Source organism: Oryctolagus cuniculus, chromosome 20 (genome assembly GCF_051225735.1).
Source record: "Oryctolagus cuniculus isolate XC-2025 breed Fujian yellow rabbit chromosome 20, ASM5122573v1, whole genome shotgun sequence".
Lineage (NCBI taxonomy): Eukaryota > Metazoa > Chordata > Mammalia > Lagomorpha > Leporidae > Oryctolagus > Oryctolagus cuniculus.
This window is the reverse complement of record NC_142886.1, coordinates 41270763-41292335: the sequence shown is the minus strand read 5'-3', so window position 1 is coordinate 41292335 and position 21573 is coordinate 41270763. Positions and strand designations below refer to the sequence as shown.

The 21573-nt window shown below is 61.6% G+C and overlaps 1 protein-coding gene across 7 annotated transcripts in view; it reads left to right on the top strand.

Annotated features, from left to right (window-relative positions):
• The window catches only part of CCDC88C (coiled-coil and HOOK domain protein 88C), a 122216-nt gene that overhangs the window by 87774 nt on the left and 12869 nt on the right, over window positions 1-21573 (top strand). For all 7 annotated transcript variants that reach the window (XR_016226854.1, XM_051826128.3, XM_051826127.3 and 4 more), the window contains 9 exons: window positions 1793-1930; window positions 2970-3989; window positions 5728-5849; window positions 6433-6574; window positions 7536-7697; window positions 9161-9322; window positions 11550-11827; window positions 16133-16276; window positions 20726-20912. Coding sequence is in view for 6 of the 7 variants with exons in the window: in XM_051826128.3 (XP_051682088.3) it covers window positions 1793-1930; window positions 2970-3989; window positions 5728-5849; window positions 6433-6574; window positions 7536-7697; window positions 9161-9322; window positions 11550-11827; window positions 16133-16276; window positions 20726-20912 (2355 nt within the window). In the remaining variant the exon portion in view is untranslated. The remainder of the gene's footprint in view (window positions 1-1792; window positions 1931-2969; window positions 3990-5727; window positions 5850-6432; window positions 6575-7535; window positions 7698-9160; window positions 9323-11549; window positions 11828-16132; window positions 16277-20725; window positions 20913-21573) is intronic.

Below are 21573 nucleotides of genomic sequence, written 5' to 3'. Positions count from 1 at the left end.
CAGCACTTGACTACTGACACTGGGCTGGGAGTTTCTCCTAGCAGGCCGCGCCCTGGTTCCCACATAGGCCGACTGGCATCCTGGCACTTGGCTCTCATGCCAGCTACTGGGACTCGGCGCAGGCCCCACAGAGCCACTGCCATCCCTCCCCCAACGCCCGTCCGAGCCCAGGTTCTCCCCGAGCTGCGAGCTGCTGGCCCTGAGCCGTGCGCTGCCCCACCTGGGCGCAGTCAGCTGCTGGACGGTTCCTGTTACTCACTGCTGAGAGGACCGCTCAGCTGCCGGGGGTGGGGCATGAGCGTTCCCTCCTTACATCACCTGGTCCCCGGTCCGGGAGCCTCTGGGCAGGAGCCTGTTCAAAGATGTATTTACTTACTGAAGTCAGAGTTACAAAGTGAGAGGGAGAGAGACAGATCTTGCAAATGAAGCCAGGAGCCAGGAGCTTCTTCCGGGTCTCCCATGTGGGTGCAGGGGCCCAAGCACTTGGGCCATCTTCTACTGTTTTCCCAGGCCATTAGCAGGGAGCTGGATCGGAAGTGAAACAGCTGGGACTCGAACCAGCGCCCGTGTGGGATGCCGGCGCCGCAGGCTGCAGTGTGAGGCTAGGGCTTGCTTAGTTGAATCATTGGCCATTGGTGATGAGCTCAGCCTGCAGCCTGTGTGCCTTCTCTGAAAGTCCCCCCTCTTTTAGCAGGGCTGGTTCCCGTGGCAACCAGCCCCTCCTGGGGCTCTCAGGGAGCCCCCAGCCCCCACCATCTCATTAGCATACAAAAAGACACTTAGCACTTAGGAGATCCCAAGGGTCTTAGGAGCTGTGTGCCAGGAAACTGGGGCAGAGACCAAATCCATACTTACTGTCATGTCACTACTGGGTGTATATAAGGAGGGGGGAGGGGAGGGTTCCAACAGAAGGAGAGCAGGGGGCAGCAGTGGTGTGAGGCACTGGGTACCCGGTGTTGCGTGGGGGACATCAACGATGGGAACATCCTGCAGGGTACACGTGTGTGTGTGTGTGTGTATGTGCACACGTGTGTGTGTGTGCAAGTGAGCCACGAGGAAGAGGGCCCTTGTCTTCAGGAGAAAGTGATGCTGTGGGTGCCTGCATGGGAATGGGGAGCCCAGGGCCTGAGAAGCACCTGTTGGCACGTGTGTCCCTGGAGACCCCAAGCCGCATGCCAGGATCCCCGGGAGGACAGAGAGCCCCGCAGGGCTGGGAGGTGGGCAGCTGGCTCCCAGCTCAGCACAGTGAGCCGGCTCAGCCCCGGGGTCCTTCAGGGAGGGGCGGGAGAACGCAGGAGAGCCAAGAGGGCAGGATGAGGGTTCAGCAGGACAGGATGTGGAGCCAGAGTGGCACCCAGCACCGTCTGTCCTGGGGGCGGGGAGCAGACCGGCAGCAAGGACCGGGGAGGTGCCAGGAGAGACGCAGCAAGGAGTGTGCTGAGTGGCTGAGCGACGTGGCCGCCCGGGCGGGGGTCCCGGGAGGCGGGTGGGGTCATGATGTCTCATGTCCCGTGGAGGCGGCCCCCGGATGAGGGTCTGATGCCAAGGAGAGTGACAGAAGCAGAGCAGGGGACAGCGGGGGGCCGGGCAGGGACTGGGCGTGTGTGGGTGCCTGGTATGTGCGGGCCGCCGGCTGTGAGCCGATGGTTGAGGGTGTGGGGAGGCTGTGGGACAAAGCCTTGGAGCAAAGTCCCCTTGAAGTCTGGCGTGGGGCTGAGGGGCTTGGGTTTGGTTTGAACGCGCGTCCGCCGGGCCGGGCTGATTGCTCCGGGCTGGGGCTTGGGCTCTGCAGGTGGAGAAGTTGCAGACCCAGCTGGAGAGAGAGAAGCAGAGCAGCCAGGACCTGGAGACCCTCAGCGAGGAGCTCCTCAGGGAGAAGGAGCAGCTGCAGAGCCACATGGAGACCCTGAAGGCCGACAGGGCCAGGCAGGTGGGCGCCAGCGCCTCGCGCCTCCCTGGGACTCGCCCGCGACAGGACCAGCCAACGGGGAGGAGGAGGGACGGCGGCCGCTCCTGGCTGTGCCTCGTGGGTGTGGGGGGCTCCAGCCGTTCTCACCCACGGTGAGGGCATGGGGTGGGTCCTGCCTCTCAGGGGACATTTGACGGTCTGGAGGGTCCTGACTTCAAGCGGGAGAGGGCTGGTCCTCCTGCACATAGCGGGCGCAGGTCGAGGGTGCTGCTGACCACTGGGAGGTGTACAGTGTCAGCCCTGTGACAAAGGATGAGCCACAGCCCTCAGTGTCTGGTGTCTCAGCGGGGAACCTTGGCCAACCACGCTGAGGCTGTCCCCCGCTGGTGCAGGCACCTGGGCATGTCCCCCAGGTCTGAGTGTGGGAGGAAGGTGCAGGGTGAGGAGTGTGCGTGCAGCCACTGCCCAGGCTGGAGCTGCAGGAGGCTGGGGCGTCCGGTGTTTGTCTCCAGCCTCTGTGCCGGAGCAGTACGCAGTGGGAGAGGAGAGGGCTAGGCAGGTGCTGCTCAGGGTGGAAAGACAGACAGCTCTGCCCGGGGTGGCCCCGGCCTGGGAGGCAGACGGCCGGGGCGGGGGGCTGCTGGGGAGGCAAGCCTGGGGCACAGGGCTGTGTTAGGAGTTGGCGCGTGTGGCTGCTCGGAGGGGCTGGTGCCACCGATGAGGAAGCAGAAAGCCCAGTGGCTGGACGAGAACTCACGGCAGAGGGAGCAGCACGTGCAAGGGCAGGAAGGGGCTGGGGCAGGGGCGGGCAGGCCTGCTCCCGACAGCTGGTACCGAGGGAGGCTGCTGGACGTTTTGGGTAAGGAAGATAGCTGCTGTTTGCTCTGACTTGGACCATCTCAGTCCTTGTGTGTGTGCGCCGTGGCCTGGCTCTGGGGGTGGTGTTTGGGTATACAGTGGGAGGGCATCCCAGGCCCTGGCTGTCCAGTCGCCCCGCCCCACCCGGATCGCGGGAGTGGTTCGGTGAAGGGGCCTGGGTTGTGCCGTGTGTATCCTGCAGATCAAGGACCTGGAGCAGGAGAAGGACCAACTCAGCCGAGCTGTGCGGTCGCTGCGGGAGAGGTCACAGGTCAGCAGCGAGGCCTGCTTGAAAGACGCCGAGAGGGAGCACGGAGCCCTGCACTTGGCCATGGTGGACGCCGCCGGCCGGCCCGGCCAGCTGGAGGTGGAGCAGCAGCCACCGCGTGGGGACGCCGAGCAGGCCCAGGAGAAGGTGGAGCGAGTGGAGGCGCTGGAGCGGGAGCTGTGCCAGCTGGAGGAAGAGCGCGAGCAGCTGGCGGCGCGGGCCGGGGCCCTGCAGGCGGCTGCCGAGAAGGCCCAGGGCCTCGAGCAGGAGAACGGCACGCTGCGGAAGTCGCTGGACACGCTGCAGAACGTGGCCGTGCAGCTCGAGGGCCTGCAGCGTGACCGCGAGCAGCTGGCCCAGGAGAACCGGGAGCTGCGTGCCGCGGTGGAGGCCGTGCGCCTGGGCCGCGCCAAGGTGGCACAGGTGCAGCGGGAAAACCAGCAGCTGGCGCGCGAGAGGGAGGTGCTGAGCCGCGACGTGGCGCTGCTCGCCGCCCTCGGCCAGCAGCCGGAGTGCCTGGAGCATGGCTCCCAGGGCGGCAGCGCCGAGGACCTGCGGCTGCCGCAGGGCCTGGAGCAGGAGCTGGGCGAGCTGGAGGCCGAGCGCCAGGCCCTGCGGCGGGACCTGGAGGCCCTGCGGCTGGCCAGCTCCCGGCTCCAGCGGGCCGAGGAGGACCGGAAGGCGCTGGAGCAGGAGGTGGCGCAGCTGGAGAAAGACAAGAAGCTGCTGGAGAAGGAGGCCCAGCGGCTGTGGCAGCAGGTGGAGCTCAAGGACGCCGTTCTGGACGACAGCACTGCCAAGCTGTGCGCCGCCGAGAAGGAGAGCCGCGCGCTGGACAGGGAGCTGGCCCGCTGCCGGGAGGCGGCCGGCAAGCTCAGGGAGCTGGAGAGGGACAACCGGGACCTCACCAAGCAGGTCACCGTGCACACGAGGACGCTGACGACCCTGCGGGAGGTGAGCGTCCCGGCGGGGGCGGGGCCGCCTCCAGAGTAGGAGGTTCCCCTGATCCTTCCTTCTCTTTCTCTCTCTCTCTTTTTGGAAATATTTATTTGAAAGGCAGAGGTAGGAGGAGAGAGAGAGAGGTCTTCCATCTGCTGGTTCACTCCCCAGTTGGCCGCAATGGCTGGAGCTGCGCCGATCCAAAGCCAGAAGCCAGGAGCCTCTTCCGGGTCTCTCACATGGGTGCAGGGGCCCAAGCACTTGGGCCATCTTCTGCTTTCCCAGGCCATAGCGGAGAGCTGGATCAGAAGTGGAGCAGCCGGGACTTGAACTGGCACCCATATGGGATGACTGTATTGCAGGCGGCAGCTTTACCCATTACACCACAGTGCCAACCCCCATTCCTATAGATTTAATGTGATTGTTTTTAGATTTTTAGGTTGTTTCTGATATTTTCCACTATTTTAAGTAATGCTAATCCTCCTTGTATACAGGCACCTGGAAATAGGATTGTAGGATCGAAGGTGGACCATGAGTCTCTTGCTGTATTTAAGGACCTCCAGGAGCGTCTGTCCTTGCCCTGGTGGGGACCACGGGGCCCTCTGGACGTGCTGGGATGTTACAGTGCCCAGCAGCTGCAGCCACAGTGTCTGGCGGCCTCATTGAGCCTTGTTCTCGCGTCTCCCCGAGTGGTCCCCTGTGTCCCCGCTGTGACTCCTGCTCCTGGCTGCTGGCCTCTTGTGCTCAGGCAGCCCCTGGTAGGGTCTGCTTCTGGCTCCTGTACATGGGGCAGGTGGACCAGAAGAGACAGAGAGAGGTGGTCTCTTGGCAGAACTCTGTCACTGCCGTCCACCGCCCAGTGGCCAGAGCCCTGCTCCAGCTGATAAAAAGAAATGAGGAGGAGGAGCAGGTGGCGCCTGTCCCTGTCCCCATGCCATGCAAATCCTGGGACTTGGAGTAAGCGTACAGGCAAACAGCCGTGACACCAGGCAGGCAGCGGAGCCCCCCAGGGAACCACCCAGGGCTGGGGAGAAAGGGGGTCAGGGAAAAGGAACCCCCAAGTGAGTTGCACACCCACATTTTGAAAAGGAAACCAGAGTTTAAAACAAAATCTTTCCCTCTTTATACCTCTTTCTGTTGATTTCAAATTGGTCTTTTTCTTTTTTTTTAAAGACTTCTTCACTTATTTCAAAGGCAGAGAAAGGTATCTTCCATTCACTAGTTCACTGCCCAAATGCCCTCAACTGCTGGGGCTGGGCTAGGCCAAAGCCAGGAGCCTGGAGCTCTCCATCCAGGTCTCCCACATGAGTGGCAGCGGGCCAGCACTGGGCCAGCACCTGCTGTTTCCCAGGTGGCTTAGCAGGGAGCTGGGGCGGAAGCAGACACATTGTGGCCCCTGTGCCATAGTGCCGACCGCCTCAGTGAGCTTTACGTTGCTTGTCACTCCGTAAAAAAGGCAACCATGTATCAGAAGGAAGCCCACTGCTCCAAGGCCAGCGTGTTTCAGACACGGTCCCGGAGGCTGAGCACCGTGGCTCCGTCCTGGACACCGCCCCGTGGGCTGGTTGTTCCCGGCACCAGGAGGGCAGGAGACGTGTCCTTCCCTGTCCTTGGGGAGAGCGTCCCTGGGGCCCGAACCTCCCAGCCGAGCTCACCCCATGCCTGGGGCAGCCAGGACGCAGAGACAGCTGCTCCGTGCTGGGGGGACCCCGCGGAGCCGCTGTCCAGGCTCATGGGTGCCTGGCCGTTGCAGGACCTGGTGCTGGAGAAGCTGAAGAGCCAGCAGCTGACCAGCGAGCTGGACCAGCTGAGCCAGGAGCTGCAGAAGCTGGGCCTCAGCAAGGAGCTGCTGCTGCAGGAGGACCACAGCGAGAGGTGAGCGGGGCCGGCGGCGGCGTCTCCCGGCGTCCCCCGGCGCCCCCCGGCACCCCCCGGCACCCCCCGGCGCCTGGATGCAGCCCTCCCGGCTCAGGGCGCAGCCCGGTCCTCACGCTCCGGTCTTACTGCTCCAGGGTCTCTGGGAGCTGTAGAAGGAGAGTCTTTGGTCCGATCAAAGAGCTTCATACTATTTGGGGAGCAGGTGTTTGACTTAGCACGGCTTTTCCCTGCAGTGCTTTCCAAACCATTGCATTTTCCAAAGAAATTCGTTATCTTATCTGCGTGGTGCCTGAGCCTTGTAACTCAGGAAGTTACTTAACCGTTCCGTAACTCGTTTCCCTACCTGGAAAATGGCCATCAGTGTGCATAGGTCCCCAAGACAGTGGCTAAGATGTAGCAGAGGTGTGGCCATCAAAGGGGCTCAGGGTGTCCACTTGGTTCCCCAGAAAGGGCTTGGACAGGAGGCTCTCAGGGCAGTGGAGGTGGCCGTGTGGAGGCCGGGGCGGTCAGCAGTAGGAGCTGGGAGCTTGGCAGTGAGGAGGCGGGGTCATTGATGCTGTCGTGTCTCGGTGTTTTCCAGAAAATACAAGATATTGGAGGGCAGAAATGAATCGGCATTGCAGACCACGCTGGCACTGAGAGAGGAGAAGATTGTGTTTCTAGAAGCACAGCTGGAGGAGAAAGCGGGCCTGAACCACCAGTTACAGAGCGAGCTCCAGACGGTGAGGGCTGGTGCCCTTAGGAGTGGGCTTGGGGTCCAGCTGCCAGCTCTGCCTCAGCCCCCGACCCCTCCCCGGGTAGCAGAGGGGCAGCCAGGAGAGCCACTCCGTGGGGCCGGGGCGGGTTGACGGGGAGCTGCCATCGGAACTGCAGGCGCTGGGGCAGCGCAGAGCCAGAGTGGGAATCGGAGGCCGAGGGGGCGAGAGGAGTAGCAGCTCAGAGCAGGACCACGTGTCCCCAGTGGGATCTGGGGTGCTCATAGGCGCCCCCTCCATGCAGCTGTGAGCTCCAGACACCCACACAGGCCTGCAGCCCCGGGAAGGGGGCATCTAGGGGAACAGGGTGAGCTCCAGACACCCACACAGGCCTGCAGCCCCGGGAAGGGGGCATCCAGGGGAACAGGGTGAGCCCCAGGCACCCACACAGGCCTGCAGCCTCAGGGTGTAGGACACAGGGGCTCGGAAGGACATGCACAGGCTACTCCTGGGTTCACATGTTCTCCACATGCGTACACGAGTGTGCACATGCCACATACATAACACGCGTGCTCCCCATGCTCTGCACACATCTACTGGTGAACACGTGCACACTTCTTGGCTGCAGGAGTGAATCAGAACCTGGGGCAGAGCAGTCAGAGCTGGCCGGGCTCATGAGCTACCTGACCACCTGGTCCCTGTCCCCGGCCTCACCTCCATGGCGTGGAGCAGACACCTGAGGCTCAGGAAAGCAAGACGACCCACCCCCCCTCCTGGGGGTGGGGGTGGGAGGTGGTGTCCTGGCCCCGACCCTCCTCTCGTCCAAGGTCAGGAAACGGGGAAGCCACAGGGCACAGGTCGTGTGCCGTCCGCAAACGCGGCAGGCTGGCAGGCGGCTGGCAGGTGCGCACCAGGGCTGAGCCGAGTGCGGGGCTCCCGGCCGGCTCGCTCCTGCTGAGGAAGTCGCTTGTGTGTTGCGGGCCCACAGCTGAAGGAGGAGTGTGAGACCCTGCGGCAGGCTTCGGAGGCGGGGGCACCCCTGCAGGGTGCTTCCAGACACGTGGAGGAGGAGGCCTGGGGACCCAGCCACAAGGAGGCCACCTTGGAGCTGCTGCGGGTCAAGGACCGGGCCATCGAGCTGGAGCGAAATGTGAGTGGGCAGCTGCTGTGGCCGGAGGGGGCCCGTCCTACGCCCCCACTGGTAGCGCGTCCTTGCTGGCGGGGGCACAGGACAGTGGAGCCGATGAGGTTTCCCCAGTCGTCAGCTCGACCCGCGATCGTGCTCCCGGCATGGCCCAAGGGCGCCTCCTCATTCGAGGTCCCTGGAGCACCGTACCTCTCAGTGCCGTGTGCCAGGGGCTGACGGCCTGTGGCCCCACCTGTTCGTATCAAGTATTTATCTGAGATAGGGAGAGCAGGTCCCTCCCCCAAAGCCCACAGTGGCCGGGCCTGTGCTGTGACCGAATCTGATTGCGGGGACCTCAGTCCAGGTCTCCCGTGTGGGTGACAGGGACCCAGGCGCTGGAGCAGAGCCAGTGTCAAATCCAGGTACCCCCACGGGACGCAGGCATTGCAACTGCTAGGCCTGACGCCACCTCTGTAAACAGCTGGGTGGGATCGCGGCCGTGCGCTGGGTTGGGTGACCTCTGGGTCACAGTGGCCCAGTTAGGTGGCTGGGTGACAGAACATGCGGTTGGTAAACCTGCAGATATACAGCATGAGGCTGCTAACGCACATCTGTGTTCTGATTCTGATTCTCAACAATGACTCTGCAAGTCCACAGTGACCACTTTCAGTATTTGACAAATGAGGAAGCAGAGACAGCCTGACCCCAAGTCCTGCACGCATGAGGGATAGTCCAAGGCCACACCCGGCGCCCTGGCCCCTAGCCCAGGACCTGGGTGTACCGTGAAGCCCCTCCTTCCCCTACAGCTGCTCCTGAGTAGGGTTGAGCTGTAGCCTGAGGCTTCTGGGAGACCAGGGGCTCCCACTCAGTGGGATCCGGCTCCCGAAAATGCACTCCCAGGGTGCTCAGCAGGAAGCAGAGGGAAGCGTTGAAGGGAAAAAGGGAGAAGTAGCTTAAATCCAGCATGGAGCCGGCGCCACAGCTCACTAGGCTAATCCTCCGCCTTGCGGTGCCGGCACACCGGGTTCTAGTCCTGGTTGGGGCGCCGGATTCTGTCCCAGTTGCCCTTCCAGGCCAGCTCTCTGCTGTGGCCTGGGAAGGCAGTGGAGGATGGCCCAAGTGCTTGGGCCCTGCACCCCATGGGAGACCAGGAGAAGCACCTGGCTCCTGCTATCGGATCGGCGCGGTGCGCCGGCCGCGGCGGCCATTGGAGGGTGAACCAACAGCAAAGGAAGACCTTTCTCTCTGTCTTTCTCTCTCACTATCCACTCTGCCTGTCAAAAAAAAAAAAAAAAAAAAAAAAATTCAGCACGGCCTTGGTGCGCACTCTCACACTCAGGGCTGCAGCTATGTTCCAGGGTGTGTGTGACCTTTAGGAGGGAATTGTGAGTCCCCTTCCCCCGTGGACCCTGACCCTGGCCCCCAAAGCCGCGGCTGTCAAGGGTGGCCAGCGGAGACTGAGTGGTCTGTGCCTCCCTGTCCCTTAGAACGCGGCTTTGCAGGCCGAGAAGCAGCTGCTGAAGGAGCAGCTGCAGCACCTGGAGACCCAGAACGTGGCGTTCAGCAGCCAGATCCTGACGCTGCAGAAGCAGAGCGCCTTCCTGCAGGAGCATAACACCACGCTGCAGACCCAGACGGCCAGGCTGCAGGTGAGCGGGGAGGCGGCCAGGCTGCAGATGAGCAGGGAGACGGCCAGGCTGCAGGTGAGCGGGGAGGCGGCCAGGCTGCAGGTGAGCGGGGAGATGGCCAGGCTGCAGGTGAGCGGGGAGATGGCCAGGCTGCAGGTGAGCGGGGAGATGGCCAGGCTGCAGGTGAGCGGGGAGATGGCCAGGCTGCAGGTGAGCGGGGAGATGGCCAGGCTGCAGGTGAGCGGGGAGATGGCCAGGCTGCAGGTGAGCGGGGAGATGGCCAGGCTGCAGGTGAGCGGGGAGACGGGCGGCGGGCGAGCGAGGAGACGGCCAGGCTGCAGGTGAGCGGGGAGACGGGCAGCGGGCGAGCGGGGAGACAGCCAGGCTGCAGGTGAGCGGGGAGACGGGCAGCGGGCGGTGGGCGGGGGCCGCGGGGCCCGGTAGACCTGCTCCTGGGTGGTGTTTCCGAAGCCGCGTTCTGTGTGGGCTGACAGCTTCCTTTCTCTGCTTGCGTGCGTGTCCCTGTCCCTGTCGTCATCAGGAGAGAGGCGACCGTTCCATTCAATCACGTTAACCAGGTTTCTTTGCACCAGAAGCTATCCAAGCTGCTTATAAGCTAATTTGAAATTTTTAAAATAATCTTGGCTATTATGTGTTTTTTTTTTTTTTTTTTTTTTTTTTTTTGACAGGCAGAGTGGACAGAGAGACAGAGAGAAAGGTCTTCCTTTTGCCGTTGGTTCACTCTCGAATGGCCGCCGCGGCCAGCGCGCTGCGGCCGGCGCACCGCGCTGATCCGATGGCAGGAGCCAGGAGCCAGGTGCTTTTCCTGGTCTCCCATGGGGTGCAGGACCCAAGCACTTGGGCCATCCTCCACTGCACTCCCGGGCCACAGCAGAGGGCTGGCCTGGAAGAGGGGCAACCGGAACAGAATCCGGTGCCCCGACCGGGACTAGAACCCGGTGTGCCGGCGCCGCTAGGCGGAGTATTAGCCTAGTGAGCTGCGGCGCCGGCGGCTATTATGTTCTTACTGAGTTTTTTATTTGAGAAAGAGAGAGTTATCTTCTGTCTGCTGGTTTGCTCCCCAAATGCCCACACCAGCTGGGCTGGGCCAGGCTGAAGCCAGGGAGCTGGGAGCTCCGTTCCAGTCTCCCACGTGGGTGGCCGGGGCCCGCGTACTTGAGCCATCGCCTGCTGCCTCCCAGGCGCATCAGCAGGGCCCAGAACCCAGGCTTCCCAGGCAAGGGCTGAGCCCCTGCTCTGCCCTCCCACGGATGTGAATGCTGAACCTCAAGAGGGGAAGTGGGGGATGAAGTGGCTTCCGGGCTGCTGAGAGCAGCAGACCTGGGGTCTCGGGCCACCTCGGAGGCCAGTTCTTCATCTGCGCTGAGCAGACGGTGGGAAAGTGAGTCACCACTCAGGCACGCAGCTTCCGAGGAAAGTTTGTCCCTGTGTCACTCACGAGACAGGGACAGTCCAGAGAGGTCGGATTTGTCCCGTTTGCACCAGAAGTCAGGACGCTGGTCTCTGGCGTTGTTCCTCCTTGTGAGGGCTTTGTCTGGTTTTAATATCAGGGTCGTCCTGTGGTTGTTCATGTCGTCAGGTGCAATGTTACAAATATCAGCTGTGTTAGTCCGGCGGATGCCGTCGCTACTCTCCTGTTTCTAGAAAACAAGCCTTTTTTTTTTTTTTTTTTTTTAAGATTTATTTCTTTATTAGAGAGAGAGTCTATCTGCTGGTTTACTCCCCAGATGACCACAATGGCCAGAGCTGGGCTGATCCAAAGCCAGGAGCCAGGAGCTTCCTCCAGCTCTCCCACGCAGTTGCAGGGGCCCAAGGACTTGGGCCATCTTCGACCGCTTTTCCAGGCCATTAGCAGGGAGCTGGATCGGAAGTGGAGCAGTCAGGATGAGAACTGTTGCCCGTGTGGGATGTTGACATCACAGGCAGTAGCTTTGCCCACTACACTGCAGCGGCGGCCCCCAGAAAACAGCCTTTTAAAGCGAGTCAGTGAGGGCGCTGGAGGAGGTTATCCCGAGAAAGGACATCATTTGCCCCAGAAGGCTGCCTTTGTGGGCAGAGGCTCAGGTTCCGGCACCGTGTGCTGGGCCGTTTGTTTGGTCCCCTGCACGGAGCAAGTCCTCATGTTCTGGGAGCGCTGTCCTGGCTGCCCCGAGGGCCCCGGTGCTTTGCCGTCTGCCCCTCCTGGGCCTGCTCACTCTCTGGGGGGGTCCTTGGCTTCTCCTCGCAGGTGGAGAACTCCACGCTGAGCTCCCAGAGTGCCTCGCTCACGGCGCAGTACGCGCTGCTGCAGAGCCAGCAGACAGCCAAGGAGGGCGAGCTGGACAGCCTGCGGGAGCAGCAGGAGCGGCTCACGGCGGCCCACGAGGCACTGCTGCAGGACCACGAGCACCTGGGCGCCCTGCACGAGCGCCAGTGCGGCGAGTACGAGGCTCTCATCCGCCAGCACGGCTGCCTGAAGACGCTGCACCGCAACCTGGAGCTGGAGTTCAAGGAGCTGGGCGAGAGGTGGGTCTGGGCGCCCGCGGCCGGAGGGAAGGCCCGGGGCAGGTCGGGCGGCCTGGGCCGGTTGTCTGGTGGCCCCGAGGGCCTGGGGCTTCCCGTGGCCGCCCCTGCGTTTCCTCCTGGCGTGGGGCTTCCCATTGTTGGGGCTCCTGAGCTTTCCCAAAGGGAAGGAAGTCAAATATCGCCTTCAGCAATTTGGAGTTTGTGCAGCTGGGGCCGGGGGAAGCCCCCACGGGCATCCGGGACCCTGTTCTCCGGAGGTTCTCGCCCCTGCCCTTTCCCCTGGAGGCCAGGGGTAAGGAGGGCACCGTACAGCTCCGGCTCACAGGGAGGTCCACCTCCAGCACCCATGCCTTCTGTTCCGGGTCAGGGTCTTGCTTTTTCTTTTTAAATATTTTTTAAAAAGTTAGTGTCATCTACTTGGAAGGTAGAGGGACAGAGATTTCAGATGCCCACAAATGCCCGTGATAGGCCAGGCTGGAGCCAGGAGCCAGCAACTCCATCCAGGTCTCCCACGCAGGTGGCAGAGTTCCAAGCACTGGAGCCGTCACCTGCTGCCCCCCAGTTTGCGTTAGCCGGGAGCTGGGTTAAGTGGAGCAGCTTGGACTCCAACTGTTGGCTCCAGTGCGAGATGCCGATGTTGCAAGTGCTGGCTTACTTACCCGGCTGTGCCATCATGCCTGTCCACCATCCTTGTTCCTTTTTAAAGATTTATTTATGTATTTATTGTGAAAGAGTTAGAGGAACGAAGAAAGAGAGGAAGGTCTGCCATCCACTGGTTCACTCCCCAAATGGCCACTTCCCCAGGGCTGAGCCAGGAGCTTCAGCCAGGTCTTCCACATCAGTGACAGGGCCCAGCCCTTGGGCTGCCTTCTGCTGCTTTCCCAGGCCGTTAAGAGGGAGCTGGGTCAGAAGTGGAGCAGCCAGGCCTCTGTGGGATGCTAGCGTGGCAGCTTTTCCTGCTACTCCACAGCGCTGGCTCCCCTCCCCCCACTTTTTTCTTTTTTATTGTAAGCTTCCACAGTGTGGAAACTTCTGGCTCTGCAGGACATAGGCAGAGACTCCAGATGCGCTCCAGTTTACAGTGGTCACTTCGCAGTCAGCCTCGTTTGTATAGTGTCCTCAGTAAATGTACTGACTTGGAGAACGGCACCCTGGGAAGCCCCGTGGTGTGCCCTGGTGGCGTCACCGGGGAGGACTGGGCCGTGCAGGCTGGAGTATGACTTCTCCCCAGTGTTCCATCGTAGCCCTGGAAGCCCCCAGGTGAAGCGCTGTGAGTCCAGCACCCTCGGCAGAGCAGCGCCGTGCACCTGTCAGGTCGTCTGCAGTTACCTGGGCGCTGCCTTCTTGTCTTCTCTGTCCCTCCTGCTGTCTGCCGCCAGGCCTTCTCCCACCTTAGGTAAAACCTGCGTGTGTTGAAAGGCACTAATCTCTTGTTTTTAAAAGATGTATTTACTATTTGGTGTTGGTGGTTTTTTTTTTTTTTTGACAGGCAGAGTGGACAGAGAGAGAGAGACAGAGAGAAAGGTCTTCCTTTGCCGTTGGTTCACCCTCCAATGGCCGCCGCGGCCGGCACACCATGCTGATCCGAAGGCAGGAGCCAGGTGCTTCTCCTGGTCTCCCATGGGGTGCAGGGCCCAAGCACTTGGGCCATCCTCCACTGCACTCCCGGGCCACAGCAGAGAGCTGGCCTGGAAGAGGGGCAACTGGGACAGAATCCAGTGCCCCGACTGGGACTAGAACCCGGTGTGCCGGCACCGCAAGGCGGAGGATTAGCTTAGTGAGCCGCGGCACTGGCCTGTTTACTTATTTGAAAAGTAGAGTTACAGAGAGAGGGAGACAGAGAGCAAGATCTTCTGTCTGCTGGTTTGCTCCCCAGATGGCCATAGTGGCCAGAGCTGGGCCAATCCAAGGCCAGGGGCTTCTTCCAGGTCTCCCACGTGGGTGCAGGGGCCCAAGCACCTGGGCCATCTTCCACTGCTTTCCCAGGAGCATCAGCAGGGAACTGTGTCGGCAGTGGAGCGGCTGGGACCAGAGCCGGCCCCCACATGGGATGCTGGTGCCGCAGGCAGCGGCTTTACCTGCTGCACCACAGCACCGGCCCTGAAATGTGCTAACCTTTGCCTTCTTGACGGACAGGGTCTGGTTTTTTTTTTTGTTTTGTTTTGTTTTGTTTTTTTTGTTTTTTGTTTTTTGTTTTTTTGACAGGCAGGGTGTTCACCCTCCAATGGCCACCACGGCCAGCGCGCTGTGGCTGGTGCACCGCGCTGATCTGAAGGCAGGAGCCAGGTGCTTCTCCTGGTCTCCCATGGGGTGCAGGACCCAAGCACTTGGGCCATCCTCCACTGCACTCCCGGGCCACAGCAGAGAGCTGGGTCCGGGGTTTTGTGTTCAAAAAGTCAGCCAGCATCGGCTGAGTTCCTGCCCCCACAGAGGCCACAGCTGGCACTGGACCCCTGGGGCAGGGGCAGCAGGACCTGGAGGGGAGGGGGCACGCCCTTGAGTCTGAGAGGTAGGCATAGCTGAAGAGAGGTGCCCAGGTGCCCAGCGTGGAGCCAGAGAGAGGGCCGCCCGCCGCCTTTGCTGCCGGTGTCTCCGAGTGGGCCTCGGCGGGCACCTAAGCAGAACTGCGTCCTGCAGGTGGGAGCAGCTGGCAGGCAGGAGCTGAGCCCGGGCAGCCGCGCGTGGGCGCTGATGGTGCTCGTGGGCGGTGGTGGCCCCATCGCTTCATTCCCCAGTCCCCCCCACCCCCCCACCCCCGTCTGTCCGTCGAGGGCTGTGGAGGCGTCTGCCCCACAACTCCTCCTTCCAGCCAAAGTGACCACTTCTGCACACTGCTCCTCCTGCTCTCATCCGTCTTCGTGCATACATGTATTGAGCACCTGCTGTCTACACGATGCTGGGTCTAGACCCGGTGGGGGTACGCCCAAGCGACAGACTGGCCGAGTAGAATGCGGAGTAGGCGGCTGTGATGGGAGCGTGATGCCCCCGCTCACCAACGCTGTGCAGGCGCCTTATTCTCGGTGCCCTGTTTGCTGGAATAAACGTCTTGCATTCTTCATGTCCGTTCATGGCGGGGGGGGGGGTGTTGCAGGTGGGATTTAGGCGATGCCAGGGTGGCCTTCCTGCCGTGAGCCCCACAGCTCTCTGCCTGTTGCAGCCGGCTGCAGCCACTGAGCTGGTTGGACTGTGGGCTTCAGGCAGAGGAGCGTGGGGACCCGGGTGTTTTCCACCTGACGCCTGAACACGGCGAGCTGGCCCAGCACGGCTGCCCCGTGTCTCCGTGCATCACGGCTGCCCGGGGGACCTGGTAGAAGCCTCTGCCCCGTCCTCGTGTGCTCTGTGCACTTTTCCAAGGCGTCACAGCAGGGAGCAGGATTCGGGCCGCCTTCCTGTGGCCTGCATTTGTTCAGCGTGATGCGTTTTTCTAGACTCGTCAGCCTGGGTGAGGAGGTTTGCCACCCTGAGAGCCAGGCCGAGCCTCCACCCTCAGGCTGGGCCACATTGGGGCTGAAGGCCACGCAGACGTCTCTGTAGGCGGCCGCCTGAGCAGCTGTCCTAGTGGGTTTGGCCCCACAGAGGTGGTGCAGGACAACGATGGAGGCTGGGGTCTGGCCTTCTGTGGGCGGGAGGCCCTCATGGAGAACTGGGGATGTGTAGGGGGTCTTTGCCCAAACAGGGGACGTGGGGAGCTTGTGCCCCGGACCCCTCCCCACTCCCAGTCTGCCGTGCGCCTCCTGGTCTTGGAGGAGATCCTGGGTCCTCTGAGAACCTAAAATGTTCCAGCGGGGGGGGTGGCCCGGGCACATTGGGGGCTCCCGAGCACACTGGGGGCTCCATCCATGTGCTCTGCGGTGTGGGGGAGGGGAGGGCTGTGTGCACATGCATGGGCGGCCACTGCTGGCCCTGGCGGCTCCTGGGCAAGCGATGGAGCCATCGTGGGCCCCCCAGGGGAAGGGGCGAGGAGAGGTGAGCTGCCACGCAGTCTCATCTGGATGATTGCCTTGCGGCTTGCTCGGAGTCCGCCTGTTCTTCCAGGAGCACCCGGTAACGTGCTCGTAATTCCCTGAAAGAGAAGGCCTGGAGCTCAGGTGACGCAGACCTTGGTCCCAGGTGGCCCTGGGAGGAGGGGCCCTGGGGACCCCAGGCTGCAGGAAGAGGGTTCCGGGCTCTGTGCTGGGAGCTGGGCTCGTCACTGCCTCGCCCCTGCCTGGTCCCTTGTCCCCTGCCCCCTGCGGGGAGGTCTCCTGAGGAGTCCCGTTCCCTCCCGGACCCGGGCCCCTTCCAGCTGGTGCTTCCCTCCCGCAGGCACGGGGACCTCCTGGCGCACAAGGCCGCGCTGGAGGAGCTGGAGAAGGTCCTGACCGCGGAGCGGGAGGCCCTGCAGCAGGAGCGCAGGGCGGACGCCGTCGCCGCGGGCGAGAACCAGAGGCTGCGGGGAGAACTGGACAGGTAGGGCCCGTGCGCCGGGTGCCGCCACCCCTCCCCCCGCCCAGCCCCCAGGACTCTGCTGAGGCCAGTCCTGTGAGCGATCCCCAGGAGGCGCAGTGAGTCTGACGCCCGGGTGTCTTCCACACCGGGTCGTGTCACCGGCTGCCCCGGGGGAGACCGTAAAAGGCAGCTCCGGCTGTTGCCGCGTGGAAGGGCGCGGGTGATGCCGGGCCTGTGCCTTCTCTGCATTGGGTGGTCCCCACCTGCACCTTTGGGGGAGGGTGTCAGGCCCAGGGCTGTTCCTTACCTGCCTCGGCCGACGGGTGTCTGGTGGGAGGCTCGGCTGCTGCTCACTGTTCCGAGTCTGTGTCCGCGAGTGCTCTGCTTGCTGTCTCTCTGGTGCTCACGGGGACAGGCCCAGGCCCAGGGGGTGAACGGCTGGAGTCGCCAGACGCGCCGGCTCCGCCTGAGGCTGGGCGAGGGACGCTCCCCCTCGTGTTTGAGCTCTCCTGCTGCCAACAGATGTTCCAGATCCACCCAGGACCGCGTGTCCGTGGACTGTGCCTTTTGTTGATTTCATGGTAGGGAGTGGGCCCCGGGCGCAGTGCGCCAGTGCTGCCCAGTGCTGCCCAGCGCTGTCCGGTGCTGTGAGTGTGAGAAGGCTGTGGCACGTGTGAGAGGAGGACTCTCCCCCGGGCACGGTGCCCCCCCGTGGCTGTGAGTGTGACGCACAGGATCTTGAAACAGAAACCCCAGGGCTGGGGTTGTAGTGCGGCTGGATAAGCTGCCGCTTGCAGCACTGACATCCCGTGTCGGAGCCCTGATTCACACCCCAGCTGCTCCGTTTCCATTCCAGCTGTGTGCTGGTGCGCCTGGGAAAGCAGCAGATGGCCCCAGTACTTGGGCCCTGCCATCCACGTGGGAGATCTGGATGGAGCGCCTGGCTTCAGCCTGGCTGAGACCCAGCTGTTCTGGCCATCTGGGGAGTGAACCAGCACATGGAAGATATTCATTTTCTTTCTTTCTTTCTCTCTCTCTCTCTCTCTCTCTGCCTTTTCCTAAAGAAATCTTAACAAAATAAACAGAAACCCACATAAGCAAGGTTGCGTATTGGTCATGTGTTGATTGACTGATGGAAATGTGACCAGAGAGCCTTAGGATCCGAGCCTTCTCCCCTTGTCCCTCAGCGTCCACAGGGCTGGTTCCAGGACGCCGTGGACGCTGGAATCTGAAGATGCAGAGCCCCTTACGTGTCGTATTTGCACGTCCTCCCGTGTGCTTTAAATCATCCCCAGGGTACTTCCGGTGCCTACTGATAATCTAAGTGCTGTGTAAACGGTTGTTCTGCTGTGTTGTTCAAGGAATAATAAGGAAACAGGCATGTACGTGGTCATTACAAACACAGTCGTTTTCCCAGATTTTTTATTTGAGGGGCCGGCGCTGTGACGTAGCAGGTAAAGCCGCCACCTGCAGTGCCACATCCCATATGGGTGCCAGTTCGTGTCCCCACTGCTCCACTTCCTATCCAGCTCTCTGCCATGGCCTGGGAAAGCTGTAGAAGATGGCCCAAGTCCTTGGGCCCCTGCACCCACGTGGGAGACCTGGCAGAGGATCCTGGCTTTGGATTGGTGCAGCTCTGGCCATTGTGGCCAGTTGGGGAGCGAACTAGCAGATAGAGACCTCTCTCTCTGACTGTCTCTCTCTCTCTCTCTCTCTCTCTCTCTCTCTCTTTCTCCCTGCCTCTCCTTCTGTGTAACTCTTGACTTTCAAGTAAATAAATAAATCTTTAATTTTTTTTTTCATTTGAGAGGTAGAGTGACAGGTCTTCCATCTGCTGGTTCATTCCCTGGATGGCTGCAACAGCCAGTGCTGGGTCACACTGAAGCTGGAGCCAGGAGCAGCTTCTGAGTCTTCCACGTGGGTGGCAGGGGCCCAAGCACTCAGGCCATTGTTTGCCACCTTCCCAGGCACACTAGCAGAGAGTTGGATTGGAAGTGTGCTAGCTGGGACTTGAACCAGCAGTCAGATCAGACCAGCACCCTGATATGGGGTGCTGGTTGTTACATGTGGCAGCTTAGCCTGCTGTGCCACATTGCTAGCCTTTTTTTTTTTTTTCTTAAATACATTTTGTTCTGTTTTTTCAGTCTGTTTATTCTGAAAGGTTGAGTGGCAGGGAGAGGAGGTGAGGGAGGGATCTTCCATCTGTCACTGGTTCACTCCTCAAATGACTGCAACAGCCAGGTTTGGGCCAGGCCAAAGCCAGGATCCAGGAGCTTCATAGAGGTCCCACGTGGGTGCTGGGGTCTCCAGCAGTTGGGCCATCTGCTGCTGCCTTGCCAGGGGTGTTAGTAGGAAGCTGGATCAGAGGTGCAGTAGCCAGGACTCAAACAGGCACTTGATACATGGGATGGTGGCATTGCCAGCAGCGGCCTAACCTGTTGTGCCGCAACGTTGACCCCTTCCTGGATTTTTTTTAAAGATTTATTTATTTAGTTATTTGAAAGGCAGGGTTAGAGAGGTAGAGACAGAGAGAGGTCTTCTACCTGCTGGTTCACTCCCTTAAATGGCACAGTGGCTGGAGCTGAGCTGATCGGAAGCCAGGAGCCAGGATCTTCTTCCAGGTCTCTCATGTGGGTGCAGGGTTCCAAGGACTTGGGCCATCTTCCACTGCTTTCCCAGGCCACAGCAGAGAGCTGGATCGGAAGTGGAGCAGCCGGAACTAGAACTGGTGCCCATGTGGGATGCCGCCACTGAAGGCTGCGGCCTTACCCGCTACGCCACAGCGCTGGCCCCCATCGACCATACTGTTCTTACTCCATTTTTACAGCTGAGAGAACAGGCTCAGAGAGATGTTAACTTGGCCAAGGTCAGTGCTTCCAGGCGCTGGCAGACTCAGGACTGAACCAGGTCTTGTCTCACTCCAAGGCACACCGTGTGGGGCTTCCCCTCCCCCGTTTCCCTGTGTTCACACACACTGGGGTTGGTGGACTTGGGTGCCTCTGGTGAGCAGGGTGTGGAGCCCCTGGGTGTGACAGTGCCGGCCACGGATGCGGGGCGGTGACTGGAGAGTGCACGGTGCCGGCTCTGCAGCCCGGCCGCGGTTGTGTCTCCAGCAGGGGTGGGGCCGGGAGGCGGGCCGGAGCTGCCAGCCGTCCTCGGTTTCAGTGTTCAGAGACGCTGGATCTCTGGGTGTAGCTGTGAAACTTCCAGGTGGCTAAAGTGTGGGCAGCTGATTTATTTTTTTTTGACAGAGTGGACAGTGAGAGAGACAGACAGGGAGAAAGGTCTTCCTTTGCCGTTGGTTCACCCTCTAATGGCCGCCGCGGCCAGCACCCTGCGGCCGGTGCACCGCACTGATCCGATGGCAGGAGCCAGGTGCTTCTCCTGGTCTCCCATGGGGTGCAGGACCCAAGCACTTGGGCCATCCTCCACTGCAGTCCCGGGCCACAACAGAGAGCTGGCCTGGAAGAGGGGCAACCGGGATAGAATCCGGCGCCCCAACCGGGACTAGAACCTGGTGTGCTGGCGCCACAGGCGGAGGATTAGCCTGCCTGATTTGTTTCTAAAAAGTGAAACTGGGTGGGCCAGCCTAGGCCTGTCCACGCCCATCAGACCCTGGGATTTGAGCTCTGTGGTACAGGCTTCCGAGAAATCCCAGCTGGAGCAGAGCTAGGCTGCTGCTGATGTTGCTTTTTAACAGGTTTGCATACTCCTCCGCCATGTGCTATTGGATTGCTCTTTGGAGCTGAAATTGCAAAGGGGCTTGACTGAGAGCTGGGCAGAGACAGGTAGAGTAGCTGGGCAGAGACACAGGTGGAGTAGCTGGGCAGAGACGCAGGTGGAGTAGCTGGGCAGACACAGGTGGAGTAGCTGGGCAGACAGGTGGAGTAGCTGGGCAGAGACGCAGGTGGAGTAGCTGGGCAGAGACACAGGTGGAGTAGCTGGGCAGAGACAGGTGGAGTAGCTGGGCAGAGACAGGTGGAGTAGCTGGGCAGAGACGCGGGTGGAGTAGCTGGGCAGAGACGCAGGTGGAGTAGCTGGGCATAGACACAGGTGGAGTAGCTGGGCAGAGACACGAGTGGAGTAGCTGGGCATTGACGCAGGTGGAGTAGCTGGGCAGAGACAGGTGGAGTAGCTGGGCAGAGACACAGGTGGAGTAGCTGGGCAGAGACGCGGGTGGAGTAGCTGGGCAGAGACGCAGGTGGAATTTGGTGCAGGTGTTCTGATTCTGTACTTCAGAAAAGTTGTTTTAACAAGCCTTCTCTGCACACGTGCAGGGGTGCCAGAGCCCAGATGTGGTCCAGGGAGCCACACGGCGCTCTACCCTTCGCCAACAGCACGCTGTTCAAGCCCCTCGCTGTGACTCGTGGGAAAAGCCGAGGCCCGGCAGATGGCTGAGGTGTGCGGGTGCTCAGGGCCCGGCTCTCGGCCCTGCCCGCTTCGGAGGCTCTCAGCCCTTTTCCTCCTCAGGGTCACCTTGCTGCACCACCAGCTGAAGGGGGAGTACGAGGAGCTGCACGCCCACACCAAGGAGCTGAAGACCTCGCTCAACAACTCGCAGCTGGAGCTGAGCCGCTGGCGGGCGCGCTTCGACGAGCTGAAGGAGCAGCACCAGAGCATGGACATCTCGCTGACCAAGCTGGACAACCACTGCGAGGTGAGGAGCCCGTGCCCGGGGCCCCGAGGCGGGGAAGGGACGGAGAGGGCACACGCGAGGCGTGGGAAACCGTCCGTCCAGTCTCGGCAGGGTGGGGAGGGTGCGTGGAGACAGCTGGCCGGGCTCGCTGACCGTCCTCAGCTGCGTCCGCACCGCCTTCCGTGGCTCTCCACGTCAGTCCCACGCTGTTCTGAGGACAGGCATGAATTGGCCTCATGTTTTAGGTTTGGCTGACTCTGGCTCAGGCTCCTGGGAATCAGGAGTCCCCAGGTGCCAGGGGGTCACAGCTGTCCCACCTGGGACAGCAGGCTGGAAACAGACTCTGTCCGCAGACAAGCGCCTGGACACACCCGTGACAGGGAAGGCACAGTGGGTCTGGCAGGGACGCGTGAGGAGCCTCCATGCCCCTCCGAGACACCACAGGACGGCCCGTGTCCTCAAGACGCTTGTCTTTTGTTCGTCAAGAGCTGACCTCAGAGGTGTTTCCTGTGGCTGCGCAGTAGCTCTCTGAGACATCACCGACGAGGAGCCTGGAGCCTGGGGTGCCACGTGCCTGGTCCCAGCCAGATGGCCGGCTGGCCCCTGACGCAGGGGGTGGCACAGAGACCGGGCCGCCTGCATCCCATGGAGGAGTGCCTGCGTCTGGGCCCTGGCTCTGCTT